The sequence below is a fragment of the Tenrec ecaudatus genome, chromosome 2, assembly GCF_050624435.1.
Source record: "Tenrec ecaudatus isolate mTenEca1 chromosome 2, mTenEca1.hap1, whole genome shotgun sequence".
Classification (NCBI taxonomy): domain Eukaryota; kingdom Metazoa; phylum Chordata; class Mammalia; order Afrosoricida; family Tenrecidae; genus Tenrec; species Tenrec ecaudatus.
The window spans coordinates 35,800,148-35,823,118 of record NC_134531.1 but is presented as its reverse complement, the minus strand read 5'-3'; the positions used below and the strand labels follow the sequence as shown (position 1 = coordinate 35,823,118).

Genomic DNA, 22,971 nt, shown 5'->3' with positions numbered 1-22,971 from the left:
TTGCCTTTTCCAGACATCTTGCCATCTTGATAGGATTTAGCTGAGATGATTAAGTGTTTAACTACAAGGAAAGTAAATTTATCCAGCCTGGTTTCTGGAATTGGCTTAAAATAGGAAAAAGTTTAAAATCACCTACATCGTGTGGACTTAAGCTGAGATCCTCATAGAAGAGTCAGTTCAGGAATAGAGGAACTAGAAATCAATATCATGTTTTATTGATGTTTTGCTTACATTTGCTTGCATGCTAGAGGGATAGATAGTTTACTAATTTAATTACATTCTAATAATATATTACCCTTATTTTAATAACTCTCTCCCTGTAGTGTGATCAAAATGAAAGACTGATGTTTGTTTCTTATTATTATTTGTAACAGGCAAAGACGACGAACTCAGAAAGAGCTGCAAGAAAAAGTGCCAGAGAAATTGAAGAAAGAACCAAGCGTGACTTTCCAACCAAAGGAGCCCATCCTTAATGCTCATGACTCAGAGAGGAGGCCCGAGGTATCCCAAAGCTATAGAAGGTCCTCCCTGATCCACTGTGTCTTTGAGCTTGATCTGGTCTCCTGCTGGCTGGCAGCTCCTGAGTGTTATGAGAAGGATCTTTTATGTCATGAACTATATTGACCCCACCGTTTACCTATGTGCAGTGGTGGACATTTAAGTCCAAATGTGAGTGGCAATTTGATGACAGATTCACCTCAGTAGCCTTAGAGCCTCAGCCTTTTGCTTTTCCAGCCTGTGTTGCAGTATGCTCCGTGGCCCTTGGGAGAGATTTACGTACTTCCTCGAGGTACCCCTGTGACTTTTCAAAGTTAGTTTTGAAGGCTATATAACCAACAGAAATTTTAAAGTCTTTTCAAACATTCTCTTTAAATTTGGTGACAGTCTATGTAGCTGTTTTTATAACAATTTTATGGTTTCTGTGGGTTTTCAAAAGGCATACTTCTTTAGTAATTCATCAAGAACATATCTATAGGCACTTAGCTAAACTATTTGAGTAAGTGAAAGATTTTGATAGGATGGGAGTTCAAAACTCTTTGCGTATCAAAACTGTCCTGCATGGAAGAATTATAATAATAACTTCCTTACATTAGTAATGCTCTTTTTTTTGCTTGGCCTGTGAACCTAGTGAATGTGTGGAGTTACTTTGACAGAATACATAATAAGAGGTTCAGCTACAGAATTCTAGTAACTGAACTTCAGCTTAAAAAGTAAAAAGTTTTTAGACCTATTAGATATTAGATATTTTTATTATTTGCTAAAATAATAAATGTCTTTGAGTTAATTATAGACTAATCATTTGAGAACTTCATTCAGGAACAGCAAGAACGTGGTGGTTCTCAGCCTTTGGATGACTTTGACATTCCTTTTGGTATGTACATGCATGATTACCATAATGTCCAAGTTCAGGTCACAACCATGTTCTAGAAATGTGTGCAACGTCAAAGTGAGACTAAATTGTTTTCATGTTATGTGTGGAAGGCAGACCCAGCCCATGCCTGTTTCCACACCTCAGGTTTTATTGAAACACAGCCTTGTTCATTTGTTCATGCATTGTATGTGGCCAATTCCACATACATACAGGGCTGTAGTTATGACAGAGACTAGAAAGCCAGAAAGCCTTAAATAGTTACTGTCTCATCTTTTATGGAAAAAGTGTGTTGCCCAAGACATAGAATCACTGTGAGTATATCAGGTCTAAAGGGACAGTGTAGAACAAGTGTAGGGAATTATAGAAAATATATACACATTAAAAATAGAGGAATCGGTTTAGAAAGAGCACTTGTTTACAGCTAAGGAATTATTCTTAGACTTCATCAGTCTATTTTGTATCCTTTGAGTGTGGACATTTCTCTTGAGTAATTCTCTCTGATACACACGTGTACATACACATATTCACTAACTCCTGCACTTGTAGACGAATTTAATCATAACCTCAACTTTGTTTTTTGGGTGACTCTTAAATGTACATATGCAGTCCTGTTTCTACTCATGTTTCTGTTCTTTTGGTTTAAATTCAACATGACTATACTTTAAATTGTCACTTCCTCTTGGATTCTCCTGACTGGCCAATTTTTACCTTGAAAGTCACGTTGGATATCTCCCGCAGCTCAGTTTCTCCATCATGCAGCTCAGTTTTTCCATCATGCAGGGCAACCCTGACCTTGTCTTAATCCTTTCTCACTGCCCTGCTGCTGTCAGCCCCTGCAGACCCACACCAAGCAGGCATCCACCTGGCTACTTGGCTTCCACTTCCTAATCTGCGTGTCATTCTACTTTCCCACTTAAAGCCACTTTCTTTTCACTATTAATAACGTTTTTCTCTTTACAAAGGTTGTTGAAGAATTAGAAAATACAAATAGAGAAACAAAAAAAAAATGAAACCTCCCCCCATAACTATTCTGTCTAGAAAATAACTAGTGTGAACATTCCTGCAGGCTATATTTTATAAACATCTCTATACAAATATATTTGTAAATATATATACAGATATATCTGTATATGGCTATTAAAAAATAATTGCTTGTGAGCCCACTTATAACTTATTTTTTTACATACCAGTATTAAGCTATTATAAAAATCATATAATTTTTTCAAAAATTTTTTTAAACTTCCTCACATTATCACTAGTTAATTCTTCTATGTTATTTTTAAGGATTGTATAGTGTCTTAAAGGAATTCTGGTGGCATAGTGGTTACTCAATGGACTGAAAACTGCAAGTCAGCCACTCAAAACTACCAGCCACTCTTGGGAGCAAGACGGGGCTATCTTTTCCCCAAAGTGGAAATCATCTTGGAGCTGGGGTGGTTCTCCCCAGGGCCGCTATGAGTGGGCATCAACTCAATGGCAGTAATTTTTTGAGTATAGTATCCATACTTTATATTCCTTTTATTGTACCTACCCTTCCTGGGTTGACTTCGCCCCAAAAGACACATCTACGTCAAGCTTGATAACATGTGAACTGCTTCCTGATGAACTTTTCTGCTGGGTAGAAATTGCCTCTTGCACAGCATGCTCGGTGTGCCCTCGTTATTCCTCCTCATGCGAGTCTGTCTTCCTGCCTTCTCCGCCTGAGTCTGCTACTCCCAGCCTAACCCTGACCACAGGTCCTTCCAAAGTTCACCCTCTCCCTTCTCATGGAGATAGCAATCGTTCTTGCCTGTTTTTACCTCCTTTGCAGTTCTTAAAGTTTTCCTCCTCACTCCTCACTCTTGCTAAGTCCATCATTCTCCTCACTCCTGCTAAGTCCATCATTGAACTGCAGTAACTAAACGATTGGCTCATTTCTAAGCGCCATCCAAGTGATTGTCCTACTTCTGTTTTTTCAAATAGGAAGTTTATGTCTCTGTCCGTATGGTATCCAGGTGTGATTTCTTCAGAATGTCAATTTTACCTGGTTACTTCCCCACTTAACCACTTCCAGTGTATCTTCACTAGCCAGAAGAACACTGAGCTTTCTCCTCTGGAGATATTTGGTTATGATTCCACAGAAGTGTCTTAAACTCAAATTAGATGTCTCGTCTTTCAGAAAATTCATTTTGATGACATCCTGAGCCACTCCATAGGAGCTCTGGTAACATGATAGGCTAAGAGTTGGGCTGCTTACCACAAAGTCAGCAGTTTCAAACTACCAGATGCTCTGCAGGAGAAAAGTGAGGCTTTCTGTTCCCACAAAGATAAACAGCTGCCAGAAACCTACAGGGAGTTCTACTCTGTTCTATGAAGTTGCTATGAATTGGAGTCAAACTGATAGCAATTATTTTTTTGAGGGGGGGGGGATAACACACTACACCTCACCTTTGATTCATGTGGGCTCCAATAGTAATGTTGGCTTCTCAATACTCTCCCACTGTTTGACTGTTACACTTAAGAGATGCTCCAAGGTGACGTTACTACTTCGGCTGGATTGCATTTCATGGCCTCAGTGAAGAAGAAAGCAATAGAAAGCCAAGATGCAAGTACAAATACTGACCCAGGTACAAAGGCTGTTTTTGTTTAATATTAAATGTTTACAAATATTTACGGTCTATTGACTTCAGGGCATAGTGTCAAGGAAATTTTTAATGATATATTAGTTGCTCATCCCAGATTTTTGTCCCCAATCCTAGTATATACTTTAGAAATTTAAAATTGAGTGTAATGAGAGAACCGATCTCTGAGATCTATGTGTAACCTCCTCTCTGGGAGATGGGCAATGGGGAGGCAGGTGAGGGGAGACGCCGGAGAGTGTAAGATAAGATATAATAATTATTTATAAACTATCAAGGGACCAGGGGTGGGATCTGGGAGGGAGGGGGACGGGGGAAAAAAGGGAAACCTGGCTGATTCCAGGAACCCAAGTGGAAGGTGAATTATGAGAATGACGAGTGCAACGAATGTATAAGGGTGCTTTGCTCAATTGATGTATGTACAGACTGTGATAAGAGCCTTATGAGCCCCAATAAAGATTTTAAAAATTGAGTGTAATGATAGCTTAAGTAAAAAATTTCAGTAGAATTGTTCTTGTTGTTCCAAAATGCCATAGAACACATCCTAAGCCAAATGGGAATAATGGTTTGCACTGAACTTGGAGTGCCATTAATTGCCTGCACTGGAATTGATAGCCTTTAGTGGAGAGGCCTGGTAAAGTTGACCTTGGAGGAGGTCTGGATTGCCATTGAGTGTATGTAACTGTGTCCAAGAGAAGAGGAAAAAAGTATTAGAGGATCTATTATTTGAGAGATTTTCCCTTCTTTACCTCCCTATGAATGTTATCAGTTAATTGAGCAGCATCTTGAGTGTTCTGCTCATTGTGTCTTAGAGTGCAGTAAACAGTTTCTCTTCATTAACTATGAAACTGCTCAGTATTCTGAAAAGCCTTTATAATATAACATAATATAAATATTACATACTTATACGTACAAATTGGTATGTTTTAAAAAATATCATCATCGAACATTTGTGTCATAGACTATGTGAAGAATGTGAAAATTTACCATAATTACATCACTTTTTTCCGTTCATGCTTTGTGCATTTTACACAAAATCACATTACTCTTCAATATATAGATATTTTTAATAAATCATTTTATTGGGGTTCATACAACTCTTATCACAATCCATACATACATCAATTGATTAAATCACTCTTATACATTCGTTGCCCTCATCATTCTCAAAATTCTTCAATATATTTAAACCATTTAATTTTATGGCATGTGAATTATATGCCAATTAAACAATGTAAAAAAAGAGTCCTATTTAGAATGCTTTATTTGCTGTGGAAAACTGAAGCTTTCTTTGATGGGGTGCTATTTAAGTGTTCAAGAATAGTTTAATGGGATTTGGGAAAAGGGATGGGCTGGGACACCTGCAATTTTTCTGCTTAAAATACAGACTAGAGTTGTAGAACGAGGGATACCTACATTTCATGTCCTTTGATTTACATTTTGACTTATATTTTTGTAGAACACTTCCCTGTGTCATCAAGTAGTACTTCGTACGCATAGTGCTTCTACTAGTTATACTAAAAATTTTTGAACAGATTCTTGAGTAGGACAGTTTTTGTTTTGTCTTCTGTACATAATTCTTCCTGGAGTATTTTCCTCTAGAGGAGCCTTCTCTTTTAATCACTCTGATTGAGCTAACTCTTTTTTTCCAGCTAAGGTGGTAGGTTGGAGGAGTCTGGGTGGCAGAGTGGTTCCTTGTGCTGCTAAGCACAAAGTCAGCGCTGGAAACCACAAGGGTTCCTATGGAGAAGGGTAGGCTTCCTACTCCTGTCAAGATTTAGTCACGAAACCCCCCTGCAAAGTCTCACCCTTTCCTATAGGGTCCCTGGATGCCGGAGAGTTTTATTTTGGAATATGGTAACAAACTCAGTGTCTTGGAGTCTGTTCTGACTCTCAGCAACCCTGTGGGACAGGGTGGAACTGTGCCCGTGGCTCTCTGAGACTGTTACTCTTTATGGAAGTAGAAAGCCCTTTTTTCTCCCCAAGAGTGGCTGGTTTTTTGAACTGCTAACCTGCATTTAACAGCCCAGTGTGTAACCTCCAGAAAATGGCATCTCACTGTTCTTTTCATTTGCATTTCTTCCTGGAAAAAAGTGTGTGGAAAAATGGAATGGAAAGATTGTGTAATTTCTCCATAGACTCTTTGGAGCACTTTAGTATAAGATGCGCTCTGATGTACAGGGTGAGTACGTGCTGGAGAATGAGGGGCCAGTGCCTGTTCTCCAACGTGTTTATGAGAAAACCCCTGGAGGGCCTTGCCTTTGCCATTGCACAATCAATCTCCTAATTCTGTTGTTAACCTGTCGTAGGTTATCAGGGTCAGTATTTAAACGAGTGTTTTCCAAAGGTGGGGACTCTGACCCATGGAATGGGGGTACTGGACCAATCCTCAGGGAAGCTGCAAAAGCTTATCCTAGATTATGGGCTAGAATACAAAAGGTTTTAATTTCCAGGGGCAGGAGGGCACTGTGTAATTTTTGTTGTTGTTGTTGAAACAGGGATGGGTAGGCCTGGTAAGTATGGGAACCTATGATGTAAACAATAATAAAGTCTGAGATCATCTTGCTAATTACTTAAAGGTTAATTCAGTAAGCTGGCATCACTTCTATCCTCTATGCTCAATATCTGTACTCATGCATTTTATTTTTCTTGTGTTTGTAATACTCTTTTTCATTTTCCATTTTCTTTCCCCCTTCAAATCTCCTTAGTACAAGATAAGGAAGCTGCTTCTCAAGAACTTGTTTCTGAATGTGGTAAAAATCAGCTCATTTCTTCTGCATCAGGTGTGGGTCAGCATGACTTACTAGAGACGATGTCTGCCCAATGCCAGACAAACAAAAAAGAGTTAAACCAATTAGTCAGCTTAATGGATATATAAATATTTTCACCTTAATTTTTTTCTTCTTGGTTTTTGGTTAGGGTTAGGGCTTTGTTTCTAGTATTCGTATGACAATTACATTCTATATATAAAATTTTAAAGTAATGCTTTGTTAAAAGTAAAATACAGGGACTGTATTTCAAGTCCTTGGACCAAAAGCATAGAGTCAAGCTATCTATTGGTTATATCATTTCATTTTATTTACTTTTGAATGAGCAAATGATTTTTGTAAAATTTAGGTGTTAAAATAGTACCATTTAGCATTGGCCCTGTGTACATTCTAGAAACATTGAATTGAAGCATTGTAAAGGGTGTGAACCACTTATCAATAAATCTATTAGTAAAAAGTACTGAAAGAAACAAGTTATGAATTGATTTCTTAAAATACATCTTTATTGCTATTTTAAATAAATGACAAGTTAATACATTCAAAATGGAAACAGGAAATTGTAGCATTTTCTTGGCATGATTTAGGTACTTTATTTTGCTTGTAAATTAGTCATACAGGAAAAGCAATAGTCCTATTCCATCTATATTCAATTATGAATTACTCTGTAGTGTCATTTGAATAAAGACAGATTTGTTTTATTTATACCTGTAAAGCTTCTGCTTGGATTTTCAACAACTACATTTTTTTCCTTATTTATCCCTAGCTTATCTTTATAAAGTTAGTGACTTAGAGCCACACACAATGTATTTCTGATTTTTCTTTTCCCAATTTTCAGAACATGACCTCTTGCATGTGCCTCAGCTGTTGACTCCAGAAGTATATCTGGACCTCAAGTTTCCCACTGCAATCTCAGAAAAACCTTTGTCACCTTTAACGGAAGCAAATTCGGTTTGTATACAATTTAGAAGTTCTAATCATATGAATTAGGAGCCTTGGGATAAGTGTCGTCGGGCTGCTTATCTCATTTGGTGGTTTAAATCCATCAGCCACTCCACAAGATACTGATGAAGCTGGCTGTGCCCGTAGGATTTACCGTCTCAGAAACCTTACATAGGTCTCTGTGCGTTGGTGGAATTGACTTTAATGGCAATGAATTTTGGTTTTGTTTAATAATTCAAAGGGGCTTCAAAGCACATGGAAAATTAGAAATAAAAAGATAATGGAATTTTCCCATGAACTTTTTTGAAGCCTTGTCCATTTTCTGCCAAAATATTAAGTATTATACCCTAAATAATGTAAACAGGCCACAGCACAGTTTTCCTGCAGCTTTCCTTAAGTTAAACACGTAGAAGCCCTTCTTGTCTGGTTATTGATAAAAAAACAAGCTTTTGGGGGATGGGAGCAGAGTAGCCATTTACAGTAGAAAGAGTATACGATAACCCTTTTTGGTGGTGTATGTTTTGGCTCAGGTTGGACACACTTACATAGATGTGATTGACATTGAAGCTGATGATCTTCTCCAGGAATTACCTGCCAGAGAAGAACCTTTGGATGCTAATGTGTCTAAACTGCCAGGTGGTCATCTAGAAGGCCCATCTTCTGCAGAGTTACATTGTACGGCAGCGTCACTTACTAATGCTGTGCCCCCCCACAATGTTAAGAGTCAAGGTAATGTGTTTTCTACTTTTCAAATAAATACCTTTAATAAACATTTTAGAATGGGATTGTCCTCCCTACTAAGACATCTCAGCTGCCCTCCCACAGACCCACTGTGTTTTTGGATGTTTCTATTCACATTGAGACATTCTCTATCGATTTTCTGACTACTCTGTTTAGAAGTCAATATTCCATTCATGTTTTTGCTAGAATCTGCTAATTCTGGTATGGATTTAGTTCTTAAACCTGCAAGCATGTCTCCCACCTGTCTGGATGGAAGAAGCTGGAGAGCAGGTAGTACAGAAATGAAGGAGCCTCATATCATCTCACCTACACCATCAGAAGTACAGCAGAACAAAGGTGAATGGAATGGCCATGATCAGTAGCAACCCACCCCTTTCCATGGATTACTGTTATATTAGCAGTAAGCACTAAAACTTGGCAGGGTCAAAGAAACTGGAAAAAGACTCCTTGCTGCAGCGTGGGGACCAGTGAGTACTGAGTAAATGAGTTATGTCTGTGGATTCAAATCTGAGACCCGCTGATGTTATAAGAAAACTGTACATCTACAGATGCATACGTTGTTCTCATTTAATGGAAACTCAAAATAGATATTCTGGGGGAGTTCATGAGTGCTTTGATGTTAAAAAGGAATTCTCATCTTTCAAAAGGCAGGAAATTCTGAATAGCCCATGGAAAATGCACAGTCATTGTAGCTTAAGATCCCACATACAGTCATTCATAGCTATTGGGACTAGCTTTTACTGTGCAACATTGTTCTTGGTGTCCCAATTGTCTTTAAGTCACAAAAATACTTTTTGTTTTTTCCTTTGGAGCTGGGGGGAAAGTAACATAGAAACTAACTTGTGTGTATGTGGAGCTAAGTGGTAATAATGACATCATTACGCATTCTTAGCTCACAACATGGAAAAATCTCAACTCAAAAGGCTGGAACGGACTTTCTAGATCTAGTAAATGATTCTAGGAGAATGTTATGTTGGATTAAATTGAGATTTTAAAAAATGGCATGATCAGTATCTCCCTCTTCCTTAATTATAATAAATTCTGGTTGCATTTCCCCCCCCCAGACCTAGGTCTGCTAACGCCTGAGTTCCAATTCAAAGAGCAAAGCCCAGAACCAGCAGCTGCAGATGATCACCTGTTGTGGAAACTGCTGCATGAAGCTTCTGATGTGTCGCCTCCCCTGAGTCCTACAGCTTGCAAACTAGAGCATCTCACATCTAAGCTTCAGGAGATTGATGAGCAGCTACTGGCCATACGGAACATTGCTGACGACATTGAGCAGGATTTCCCCAGGCACAGAACGGTAGGTTTGCATTCTGCTGAGGTGCTCTTCTTGGTTGGTTTGTAAATTGAGTTATCAGATTTGCAGTATGACTGTAGACACTTGAATTTTCACCAAATTAAAGAGAAATTTGGTTTCTTGAACTCCAAAGTTCTTAACCTCAGCACTGTTGACCTCTGTTGTGGTTGTTGTGACCTAGATAATTCTTTGATGTGAATCTGCCCTTTGTGGTATGGGATACTTAGCAGTATCTCTCACCTCAGCCTGATAGATGCTGAGGAGCCCCCCAGTTGGAAAAGCAATTATTGTCTCCACACAGTGCTAAATGTGTGCTGGGGGTGAGATCCATCCGTATTGAGAAACACGGGCATAAGGGCCTGAGAAGTGAAGCCATGCTTTTTACTAAGAAAAAGGAAATATGAATTATTAAACCAGAATGTGACGTTTAAAGCAACCCTGCTTGGTAACTTGAGTATCATTTTATTTTGAGAAATTTTTATAACTTTACCAATATTGTCAGTATATCTATCTGAAAGGGAGAAAGAGAGAACTGATCACACAGATAAATCTAGAACCCCGTCCCAGGGGGACGAATAATGGAAAAGTGGTTGAGGAGCAATGGAGGAACGATGTAAGATATGGAAACAATAATCTGTAACTTATCAAGGGTTTGTGAGGAAGGATAGGTGGGGGAAGGAGGGGGAAGAAATAGGGAGTGGATATCAGGGGCTCAAGTGGGAAGAGAATCCTTTGAAAATGATGATGGCATATGTGAAAATGTGCTTGACACACTGGAGGAATGTGTGGATTATGATAAGAGATGCAAGAGCCCCCAATAAAGGTATTTAAAAAAAGAAAAATCTTATTAAGTTAGGCTGTAAGAATGTTTTTTCGCTTTAAACCATTTTTATTGGTGCACTTGAGCGGCATTTGTATGAACCACGTTGTGCAGCCATCACTCCTTCTTTCCAGACAGTTACCACCCCCCGTAGCAGAGACTTGGCACCCCATCAGCAGTAGTTCCATCATTTCCCTCTCCCGCTGATTCCTGTCGCCCACTGATCTGCTTTGGTGTCTAGGCATTGCCTGTTGTAGAGATCTCATTTAAGTGTCATCACACAATATTTGTCATTGTGTCTAACTTCATTTAGCAAGAGTCAGAAGGTTCATCCATGTTGTTGTGTGTATCAGAGCTTTGTTTCTCTTTATGTTTGAGTAAATACGACCGTGTTAGGCTGTCCACATTTTGCTCACCCCTTTATCTGCTGGGGAAAATTGGGGTTGTATCCCCTTTGCTATTGTGAATAATGCTGCCCCGAATCCCTACCCTTATAAAAGCTTAAATCAGGTGAGCTGCAAATAAGCAAACACTTCCTTCTTGTTTTCCCTCTTAACCTTTTAGCTCACGTTGGATTTTAATCCCAGGTTTCTACCAAGTATTACAATAATGCATATACTCAAACTTATATACAGTTGTTTCCAGTATTTTGAAAATATCAAATTGTGTGTTTTTTCCAAAGGTTGAACCAATGGGTCCCACTGAATTATCTTCTGGCCCTGAATGTGATCAAGTACTGGCTTCAAAAACCATGAGCATCTCTGACGCAGGTACGTGTTTGTGGGAAGGAGGATTGCAGTCTTCTGGACAGGACCATTGCCTTTTGGACAGCTATAACTGGGAATGGCTTTCCTCTGTCAGGTGCATGTCTTAGCTCTAAAATTTCACATTAAGATTATGTTTGTGATAATCCTTGTGATTGATTCCTGTCTAAGAAGCCAGTGATACACCCCAGCTCACTCTGATACCAGCGGGAGCAATGTGGGCTGGATCTTTATTTCTGTAGCTTCTAAGTCCCTGGTCACATATTCCTGAGAACTCCACAGAGCTCAGTGCTGCACAGAGCTTGTCCACAATCATCAGCGAAACTAGAACTTGGGCATCTGTTTAACTGATGAAAGATTACATTTTAAAAAATCATTTATTGGGGGCTCTTACAGCTCTTATCATAATCCATACTTCCATCTATTGGGTCACGCACATTTGTACATATGTTGCCATCATCATTCTCAAAACATTTTCTTTCTACTTGATTTCTGCTCCTCATTTCCCCCTTCCCCACCCTACCTCCCACAGGAACCCTTGATAATTTTATTTCTTACTTTCATTTGGGGGTTCTTACATCAAAAGATTACATTTTAATACCTTAATGGAAATAGGGTGCGTAAAATTTAAATTTCTCCTGTATCTGTTATTTTTTATTGTCACCGAGCTGATTCCAGTCCAATTGATAGGAACCCGATTTGATGACATATAAATGGGTTAGGCACTGAGATGCTAACCACAAGATGAGAAGTTTGAAACCACCAGCAGCCACTCTGCAGGAGAAAGATGAGGCTTTCTACTCCTGTAAAGATTTACAGTCTTGAAAACCCAGAGGCAGTTCTGCCATGTCCTACAAGGGTCACTGAGTCGGAAAAGACTGCCTGGTCTTTCTCCCATGGAGGCACTGTGTGCGTTCAGTTACCAGGCAAGCTCTTCAGGCTGTTGTTTTTTTGCTTGTTTGTTTAATGATATCAAGGAAGAGACCTTAAAAAAATTCATAGAAAAAAATGGAATTAAAAGATAGCGGAATTTTTCTACAAACTTTAAATGTGCCCCCAGTTTGTTGTGATTTTTCCTGTGGTATATCTATTAGACATTGGTATCAAAGTAACACTGGCAACATTTGGTGAGTTCCCACCTCTTCAGTTTTGTGAGTTTAAGAATTTATGTTAATCTTTAATTGATTAGTAGACAATTAGTGAAGCCGCTTCCTATCCTGGATCTTTCTTGATTGGGAAGTTTCTGATTTATTGGGAGGTTTCAATCTCTTCACTTGTGGGTCCACTGACATAGTATAATTTTTCCTAAAGTCAGTTTATATAATACGTGTGTTTCTCAAAGTTTGTCCACCTAGATTATTTAATCTATGGCAATTTTTTTCTTTTAAAAAAATCATTTTATTGGGGGTTCATACAACTCTTATCACAATCCATACATACATTCATTGTGTCAAGCACATTTGTATGTTTGTTGCCATCATCATTCTCAAAACACTTGCCTTCCACTTGAGCCCTTGCTATCAGCTCCTCATTTTCCCCCTCCTTTCCTGCTACCCTCATGAGCCCTTGATAATTTTTTGAGCCCTTGATAATTTATTAATTACTTTTAGTCATATCTTACACTGTCTGATGACTCCCTGTACCCATTTTTCTGTTGTCCGTCCCCCAGGGAGGAGGTTATATGTAGATCCTTGTAATCGGTTCCCCCTTTCTACCCCACCCTCCCAGTATCGCGACTCTTAGCACTGGTCCTGAAGGGATCATCCGCCCTGGCTTCCCTGTGTTTCCATTTTCTATCTGTACCAGTGTACATCCTCTGGTCTAGCCAGATTTGTAAGGTAGAATTGGGATCATGACAGTGGGGGAGGAGGACGCATTTAAGAACTAGGGAAAGTTGTTTCATCGTTGTCACCTCACACCCTGACTGGCTCGTCTCCTCCCTGTCACCCTTCTGTAAGGGGATGTCCAGATGCCTACAGATGGGCTTTGAGGCTCCATTCTGCACTCCGCCTCATTTACAATGATAAGATTTTTTTGTTCTTTCATGCCTGATACCTGATCCCTTCGACACCTTGTGGCCCACAGGCTGGTGTGCTTCTTCCATGTGGGCTTTGTTGCTTCTGAGCTAAATGGCCGCTAGTTTATCTTCAAGTTTATGGCAATTTTTAATGCACCCTTCTGATAAAGGAATACCAAGGGGGCTTATTTATTGAAGAAACTAGCATAACAAAAATTCTGAAGTGTTTTAAATTTTTTAGTAGTTATTGAGTTTTCCACATTCATTATTGAGTTTATATTTAAGACAACTGTATATAATCCCAAACAAGATAGTTTAGAATTTGAAGGTGTTACTTCCATTTCTTATTATACTATTTTCTCTATTTTTTAGTTTACCATGTTTTTATTCCTTCATCCCCAATTAATCTCCTGGTGTTTTATTTTTATGAAGTTAATGCCTATTTAAAATTTGTGAACATGTTTTCCAAGTGTATTTTCGTTTGGGGCCCATAATTGTTTCCTGCATTCACTCTATTAGGGATTCCATTTCTTGCTTGCTTGCTTTCCTTCTTTCTTTCATTTAGATTCCGTGTTTCCTGGAGTGGCAGTGCTACCCGCTGAGTCACCCTGGAATGATCCAGGGCGCCACAAAAGCAGACACCTTCTCTTGATCCTCGATTCTGGGCTGGAGTGCCAACGGTTAATTGCCAGGGAGGCACTGAAGTTTTTCTCTTTTGTTGTTCTTGCTTCTCAAACCACTGTTAGAGGAAGCATATTGTACCTTCTTGTTTCTCTTCCCACTCACTTTTAATCACTCTTTCATAAATTCTACTCTTAAATCCAATGATGTACTTACTCAGGGCAGTTTTCTCAGGTCTACTTTCTAGTTCACTGATTGTATTTCTCTCCATCTTCTTCGGACTTGTAAACTGTTCCTTGGCGACTGCAGTTTCACTTTTCACTTCTCAAGTCCGTTCTTTGTTTGCACTGCCCTTTTACTATTATTTTAATCTACATGTAATAATATTTGTCATATTACATGCTCTTTCAGATTGTTGTGCCTCATAGTCTCACATTCATATCCTTATTTGTTGAATCTGCAGACTGACTCTGTTTGATGACTTTCCTTGTGGGATATGTCCTTGTCATCACCAGCTCTGCTAGGTTGGGTATGCTTGTCTTTGGAAGGTTTCTGCATTCCTTCTTGCTAGCATTCAAGCAGAAAAAACATTTTGGACACTTTTCATATAAATGTCCTGGCTTGGAGTTGATAGTATACATGCAGGCCCCCGTCTGCTTGGGGCAAGAATGAAGTGTCATTGCTCAGACTTACTTTCTCCCACCCTTGCTTCTTCTACTGGGTGAGGTTGTTCTTGTCCCCATTTAACGGACAGGGCTTTCTGCCGAGCTCCGGGCCATGTGCACATAGCTCCGCCCTCCTCACAGCAGCCTAGGAAACACATTTCTCCTTACTCTGTGCCCAGCCCTGTGACTGTCTCCTGACTGCTCCATTTTGATCTCTGTTTAGAGAGATTAATTATTGCTTTTTTTCCCTTAATGTAGTATTGCTATGTGTGTACACCAGAAGGTGGTCCTATTTTACTTCAATCTGCTATGCTTTTCTGACATTGATAATAAATTAAAATTTTTACTATGTTTTATAGGCAAGAGATAAAGCTCATGACACACACAACCCAGGAACAGGAATGGGAATAGTGATACAAACGGGTAGGGGGAAGGGGGGAGAGGAGCAGGAGAGAGAGGGGTCACTGATCACAATGAATGGCACATAACCACACACATCCCTAGGGGGAACAACCAGAGGGGAATGGGGACAGTGTAAGATAAGAAAATAATAACCATCTTTGATCTATCAAGGGGCCATGAGGTGGGGAGGGCAGGGGAGCTGATGCCAAGGGCTCAATAGAAAGTAAATGTCTGGAAAAGATGGCAACGTATGTACAAATGTGTGTGATACAATTGATGTATGGATTGTAACGAGTTGTAAGAGCCCCCAATAAAATGATCTTAAAATTTTTTTATTATGTTATAGTTTTAATTTTAACTTCAATGTTAAATTAATTGGTTGTAGCAATCAGAATATGTTATGAACTTCTAATACATCTGGGTTGCATCTGAAAGTGTTAGTTAATTGATGTATCTTTGTTGTTGTCCCCCCCCCCCCCTTTTAATTGCATCATTGCTCGGGATCAGTGCATTTCCTGATGCATTTGGGTAAGGAAGAGCAAACTAAAGAAGAAAAAACTTCTGAGACTGAATTGTCTGCCACAGAAAATTACTCTAGTCATAAAGCCTGGGTGTCTCCATCTGCTAACTCAGCCGTCAGCCTTTCCACTGACTGGAATACAGCTTCCTCTGGTAGGATGCTTCTTCATTTCACAGACACTCCTGTTGTGAATTTAATTATGAAGAGTTAATGATGAAGGGCTTAAAAGAAATACATTTATTCTTTTCAGGGGGAGGGTATTTAGAGACTGGAACATTCACTCTGTGTCTTTTCACATTTCATTATAATATTTTACTTTGTCTTCTCAGAAAAGTAAAATAAATAAGGAAATGTGCAAAGACCTACAGTTATTAGGTGCCATCAAGTTGACTCTGACCCAAAGCAACCCTATGCACAACAGAAAGAAACCCTACACAGTCCCGTGGCATCCTCACGCTTGTTCCTATCCCTGAGCTCATTGATGTAGCCCCGATGCCATCCATCTAGTTGAGGGATTTCCTTTTTTTCGCCTCCCCTCCATTTTACCAAACATGTCCTTCTCCAGGGACTGGTCTCTCCTGACAATATGTCCAAAGTATGTCCGACAAAATCTTGTCATCCTTGCCTCTAAGGAGCACTTTGGCCTTCCTTCTTCCAAGACAGACTGTTTGTCCTTTTAACAGTCCATGGTACTTCCAGTATTCTTCTCCAGCACCACAGTTCACATGCATCAATTCTCATATGGTCTTCCTTATTCAGTGTCCAACTTTTACATGCATGTGATGCAATGGAGTATACCATGGCTTGGATCAGGCACACCTTTGTCCTCAAAGAGACATCCTTGCACCTCAACCCTCTAAAGAGGTCTTGTGCAGCAAATTTACCTAATGCAATGCTTCTTTTGATCCCTTAGCTGCTACTTTCGTGAACATTGATTGTGCACCCTTTCTCCATTCATCATCATGTTCCCTATTAGCCCAGTTGTAAGGGTTTGGGCCCTCCTTCCATTGAGTTGTAATCCGTAATGAAGGCCACACTCCTTGATCTTCATCAGCAGGTGCTTCAATTTTTACTGTGTTGCTCACTTTCAGCAAGCAAGGCAGTGTCTTCTTGCTATGGCCCCCTCAGATCCGAGGTCACTCAAAATGTGGCTAAAGAGAGGCGATGATTTCTTGGAGGGCAGTTGACCATGGTAATGTGAGTCCGATAAAGCCTGTGGGAGTGGAGACCTAGGGTTAGAAAACCAGAAGGGAAGAGCATGCTCAGCATACCTTAGGCTGAAAGAACCAAAGGAAAAAATTCAAGCCTCAAGGTGCAATATTGAAAGATTCTGTGCGCAAAATATTGAATGATGCAGGAAGCATCACAAGAATATGTAAAGAATACACAGTCCTTGTACCAAAAAGAACTAGTCTACCGCCATTTCAGGAGGTAGCATATGAGCAAGAACCAGTGGTGCTGAAGCAAGAAGTCCAAGCTGCACTGAAAGCATTCACCAAAAACAAGGCTCTAGGAATTGGTGGGATACCCACTGAAATGATTCAGGAAGCTAATGAAGTACTAGAAACACTCACCTAAGGCTAGACATTTGGAAGACGGCTACTTGGCCATGTTTGTATGTATTCCAAAGAAAGGTGGACCCAACAGAATTCACAGATTATAGACTAATATCATTGATATCACATGCAAGTAAAATTCTGCTGTAGATCACCCAACAATGCTTGCAGCAGAACACTGTTAGGGAGCTGCCAGAGGTTCAGGCCAGATTCAGAAGGTGGCGTGGAACAAGGGGATATCATTGCCGATGTCGGGTGGATTTTGACTGAAAGCACAGAATACCAGAAGTTGTTTACTGTCCCAAGGCATTTGACAGTGTGGATCATCACAAACTATGGATAACCTTGAGAAGAATTGGAGTTTCAGAACACTTCATTGTGCTTATGCAGAACCTGTACATGGATCAAGAACAGAACAGGGGGATATACTGCATGGTATGGAATCAGGAAGGATGTACATCAGGATTGTATCTTCTCACTATGTTTAATCTCTATGTTGAGAAAATAATTAGAGAAGCTTGATTAGATGAAGAAGAATGTGGTATCAGGATTAGAGAAAGGCTTAATGACAGCCTTTCCTGCTGAAAGTAAGGAGGACTTGAAGCACTTGCTGATGAAGATCAAGGATTGTAGCCTTCGGTATAGATTACAACTCAAAGTAAGGAAACCACAATCCTTACAACTGGACTAATAGGTAACATCATGCTAAGTGGAAATAAGATTGAAGTTGTCAAGATATCATTTTGCTTGGGTCCACAATCAATGCTCATGGAAGCACTAGAAAAGAGATCAAAGGACTCATTGCATTAGGTAAATCTGTTGCACAAGACCTCTTTAAAATGTTGTAAAGCAAGGATGTTACTTCAAGAACCCAGATGCGCTTTCCCCAAGCCATGAGATTATCAATATCACCTTGTATGCCTGTGGAAGTTGGACATTCCACAAGGAAGCCTGAAGAAAAGTGGATGCATTTGAAGTATGGTGCTGGAGAAGACTACTGACAGTACCACAGACTGCCACAAGAACAATCTGTCTTGGAAGAAGTGCAGCCAGAGTGCTGCTTAGAGACAAGGATGGCGAGGCTTTGTCTCACAGACTTTGGACATGTTGTCAGGAGAGACCAGTTTCCTGAGAAGAACATCATGCTTGGTAAAGTAGAAGGGCAGAGAATGAGAGGAAGATTCTTGATGAGATGGATTGAGACCCCGGCTGCAACAATGGGCTCAAACATAGCAATAATTGAGGGGCATGGCACGGGACCGGGTGATGTTTTGTTCTGGTACACACAGGGTTACTGTGAGTGGAAGCGTCTAGATGTCACCTAACAACAGCCATTCACATGCAGACCTGTGTCATCCTGACACTAATACACTGCAACCATGCTTCATATCTCGATAACATGAAATGTTAAATATAAGCCCTGGAAATAATGTAATATTGGATTTTTATTAAAGTTGAGAAATCTAATCTGTCACTTATCAGAACTCAGAATAATGGCTGTCATGTACTGAGCCTTCAACTTCAGCCAGGCTCTGTAGTGTTTCACATTGACCCCCGTCTACGTGCGGCCTGTGAGGTAGACGCCATTGCTCTCCCCATTTTAAAGCCGAGGCTTAGAAAGGTTTGCATCACTTCTAGTTCTGTTTCATCTGAAAGTAGCATTTAAAAATATCCTTTAGTTCTAATGAAACCTATTTAGCATGTAATAGGATATAATAGATAAACAGTTGATCTGTCTGCAATGGAATGATGGTTAGGTTTGGTTTGGGCTCTCAGATATTGACAACCAATAATGATAATTTTATTCAGTGTTTATAATATTTTCAATTGACCAGTTTTTTTTGAAAGATATTTTCTTTTTATTAAATCATTTAATTGGGGGCTCATACAACTCTTATCACAATCCACACATACATCCATTGTATCCATCACATTTGTATATTTGTTTCCCTCATTATTTTCAAAACATTTGCTTTCTACTTGAGCCACTGGTATCCACTCATTTTTCCACCTCCCTCCCCAGCCCCCATGAATCTTCGATAATTTATAAATTATTATTTTGTCATAGCTTACACTGTCTAACGTCACCCCTTACCCACTTCTCCACCGTCTGTCCCCCAGGGAGGAGGTTATGTAGATCCCTGTAATCAGTTCCCGCTTTCTCCCCCACCTTCCCTCCACCCTCCCAGCATCGCCATTCTCATCACTGGTCCTGAGGGGTTTGTCTGTCCTGGATTCCCTGTGTTTGTAGTTCCTATCTGTACCAATGTAGATCCTGTGGTCTAGCCATATTTGTAAGGTAGAATTGGGATCATGATAGTTGGGGTGAAGAAGCATTTAAGAACTAGAGGAAATTGTATGTTTCATTGTTGCTACACTGCACCCTGACTGGCCCGTTCCCCCCTGTAAGGGGATGTCCAGGTGCCCACAGATGGCTTTGGGTCCAAACTCTGCACTCCCCCTCATTCACAATGGTATGATTTTTTGTTCTTTGATTCCTGATACCTGATCCCTTTGATAACTCATGATCACACAAGCTGGTGTGCTTCTTCCATGTGGGCATTGTTATTTCTCAGCTAGGTGGCCGCTTGTTCATCTTCAAGCTTTTAAGACCCCAGATGCTCTATCGTTTGATAGCCGGGCACCATCAGCTTAGAAAAGTATCTTAGTTGGCATTGCTATTATTTAAACAGTGCCTAAGACATGAAAACAATAATTTTTATGTTATCGGGGGTTATGAGAGTGGGAGGGTGGGGGGGAGGGGAAAAAGAGGAACTGATATCAGGGCTCAAATAGGAATAAAGATTTAGAAAATGATGATGGCAATATATGTACAAATGTGCTTGAAACAACTGATGTATAGAATGTCTTAAGAGTTGTAGGAGCCCCCAATAAAATGATTTAAAAAGAGAGAGAATAATGAAAGTAGTATGTTTGTCTCCAAATCTCTTGGAAGTGGACATGGAATAATCATTCTTCAAGAATGAGTTGGCATCTAAAATAAATAAATAAACAGTGCATGTTAAAGTAAAACCACTAAGAAGCTGGTTTTAAATCTTACGATTTTCCCCTTCACAGTTCTTAAATTCCATTTGTCTGTTAGTTGTCTACATCTGAGGTTAATAATTTCCATTTCCACTTCGCAGCACTGTTGTCAACATTGAGTATTGTATATAAAGCATCTTGCCTGGAATCTGTTATTCCTGTAGGTTCTTGGCCACTGGTGCCCTATTCTTCCCTCCCAAGGGCCAGGGCTCGCAAATGAGGTTATACAGGACTCGTGGGCTAGGTTGAAGAAAGTGTTAATTGCATTTGAGAATTTAAATGAGTTCTTTTGGGGTGCCAATCACTGGAGAATTTGGGCCGAGAAGTAAAATAAGAAAATTTTGAGGAAGACTACTCTGGAAGCAAGAAGCCCGAGTGGCCACAACTGTTGAACTAAAAGGTCAGAAGTCCAAACTCCCTGGAACTTGGACTCCCTGGAAAGAGTGATGTGCGGTTTGCTCCCGTAAAGATTACAGCTGACAGTCACTCTGAATAGGACTTCCCTCAGGATACCACAGCAGCAGCAACTTAGACCAGTTAGGAACCTATTAAAGTATTCTCACCTGTGAGATAACGAGAGCCTGGGCCCTGTGGTGGGAAAGAAAAAGAGGAACAGAGACATGCAAGAGACCTTCTGAATAAGGAACTGTCAGCACTCAGAGACTAGATGGATAAAAAGTAGAGAGAGAAAATGAAGGCTGCTTGCTCTTGTTAGAGCATGCAACCAGGGCTGGTGCCTAACGCAGAAGCACTGTGAGTTGAGTTGTGATGGTTAGGTTGATGCTAGGATCGATGTTTGACCATATGCAGCACAGTTTTAAACATAGGAGTGGAGCTAGGAGCAGAGGGTTAGGCTTTAAAACACCTTTAACTCTGCAGTTGAGCATCTGTTCGCTGTGAGTGAATCTCACTGCATAGCTACTCTAGATAGGAGAGCTCTACAGGGCATCCATGACTAAGCCTTAACCGCCACAGACAGCCTCATCTGTCACCTGAAGAGTGACAGGTAGTTTTGAACTGCCAGCCTTTTGGTTAGCAACCCAACCCTTAACCTACTGTATTGCTACCAGAAGAGAAAAATGCCAAGGACCCAACTTGGTAATGGTCACTGACAAAAGAGCAGAGGCAGAACAAGTGAGCCACGTTTAGAGGAGGGATTTTCAAGGAGTGAGTGGCTTACCGGTTATGTGTGCCATCAGAAAGTCAAGAGCGAAGGCTGAGTCCTAAGGACTTTGGGACCTTTAGTACAGTCTCAAGAGTAGAAAAGGTGGGCTGCGGACAAAGGTAGACCCAAAAAGCTAAAAAAAATTAAATTTTTATATGTAAATTAGGTTAATGATGGAAAAAACTGCCCTATAATTTTTATTAATAATGTTCTTTTCTTTTTAAAGGTATGAATAATAACAGTGATGAGTTGCATGAGAGGTAAATATTCTAGGGGTTTTAATTCACAATTTTTCATGGGCAGAAATGATGTGTTTTGGGAATTTTGTTCAGAGTTACATGAAATCGCATACTACACATGTTTGAGCAATTTAAAGGCTATACTGAGTACCCAGTGGGAATGGGTGCTCCAGCCCGCCGAGTCTTGTTATGTTCTCTCCCTCATGCTCGCATCATAGGGTCTCTATGAGTCACGGCCAACTTGGTGGCAGTAAGTTTGGTTGCTTTCTCTTTTTTGGGTTACTATTTTATCATAGGTATTTGCTTTTACTAAATATATATTTTAAATTTCAGCAGGCAAGACTTAAAGCGGTTTTCTTCTGGACCTGTGTCTGATTTATTTAGAGTACTTACCAACATCAATTACTGTTACCTTCCCTGCCCCCTCCCAGCCTTTCCCCTCCCCCCCCCCAACCCGGTATTGCAGTGACAGTAATAGAGGACATGGTAGCTGTGTCTGTCCCTGCAGGACATGGTTTTACATGTGCATTGCTGCTTTAAGTCACGAAGTGGTAGACGCTGACTTTTATTTCTCCGATTGCGTGTGCCTTTTTCAGTGTTCCAGCCAGTCCGCTCCACATGACTGGACTGAGTGATGTTGCAGACATCATCAGTGACCTGATTACAAAAGGTGGGGTCTCCAGTGAAGAGCTTGGCTTAACAGAGCAACAAGCTAAGACTTTCTCCAGGTAATCACTGAATAATGAGCCATTTGATTTATGGTTTTAAAATGTTCAAACTGGACCATATTTTAATGAACCAGATCCCGAGTGTAGAAGGTATTTTTTCTTCATAAATACACTTGGTGCGTCATCCCTCCTTTTTCCAACAGTATATCGTTTCCCAAGACCTCATCAGCCTATGTAAAATCCTGGTTCTTCCTATTAATCAATGATTTAAATACTATAAACAATAACCTTTGCTGTGAGATTTAAGTAGCTTTTCTGTGGAACATTAGGTTGAAGTGTTTTTCCTTGCAATCCTTCCTGGGCTAAGAAATGGTTCCTGATAGAATGAAGGCTGGCCACTCCTAATGCTGCCCTGAAATGTGTGTACTTCGTGGTAATCTTAGATCAAATAGTCAGCCTTATGGACTGCCAGCTGTGCTCCTTTACAGCTACCAGTACCACCCCCAAAAAACCAGACTCAGTGCGGTAGAGATCATCTGTAACTTCAATTTTAATACATTTCACTGAGATGGTAAATTGAGCTGAGTTAAGCTAGGATATAAGGAAGTATCATCTCATTCTCAAATACTTCCTTATATCCTAGTTTGATTCACCTTATCATCTCAATGAAACATGTTACAGTTGAACTTAGAAGGCTACTACTGGAGGAAAAAAAAGAAAGGCAATTTCTATATAATTAGGATTATCTGCT

The 22,971-nt window shown here is 40.0% G+C and overlaps 1 protein-coding gene across 12 annotated transcripts in view; it reads left to right on the top strand.

Moving 5' to 3' along the window:
* CPLANE1 (ciliogenesis and planar polarity effector complex subunit 1) overlaps positions 1–22,971 on the top strand; it is a 125,838-nt gene that overhangs the window by 75,016 nt on the left and 27,851 nt on the right. For 7 of the 12 annotated variants that reach the window (XR_012782824.1, XM_075540942.1, XM_075540943.1 and 4 more), the window contains 12 exons: positions 375–501; positions 1,318–1,372; positions 3,874–3,978; positions 6,699–6,773; positions 7,594–7,706; positions 8,228–8,426; positions 8,625–8,774; positions 9,503–9,741; positions 11,241–11,328; positions 15,535–15,699; positions 21,540–21,573; positions 22,149–22,280. Coding sequence is in view for 10 of the 12 variants with exons in the window: in XM_075540942.1 (XP_075397057.1) it covers positions 375–501; positions 1,318–1,372; positions 3,874–3,978; positions 6,699–6,773; positions 7,594–7,706; positions 8,228–8,426; positions 8,625–8,774; positions 9,503–9,741; positions 11,241–11,328; positions 15,535–15,699; positions 21,540–21,573; positions 22,149–22,280 (1,482 nt within the window). In the remaining 2 variants the exon portion in view is untranslated. The remainder of the gene's footprint in view (positions 1–374; positions 502–1,317; positions 1,373–3,873; positions 3,979–6,698; positions 6,774–7,593; positions 7,707–8,227; positions 8,427–8,624; positions 8,775–9,502; positions 9,742–11,240; positions 11,329–15,534; positions 15,700–21,539; positions 21,574–22,148; positions 22,281–22,971) is intronic. The other 5 variants (XM_075540946.1, XM_075540944.1, XM_075540945.1 and 2 more) reach the window with 5 other exon arrangements.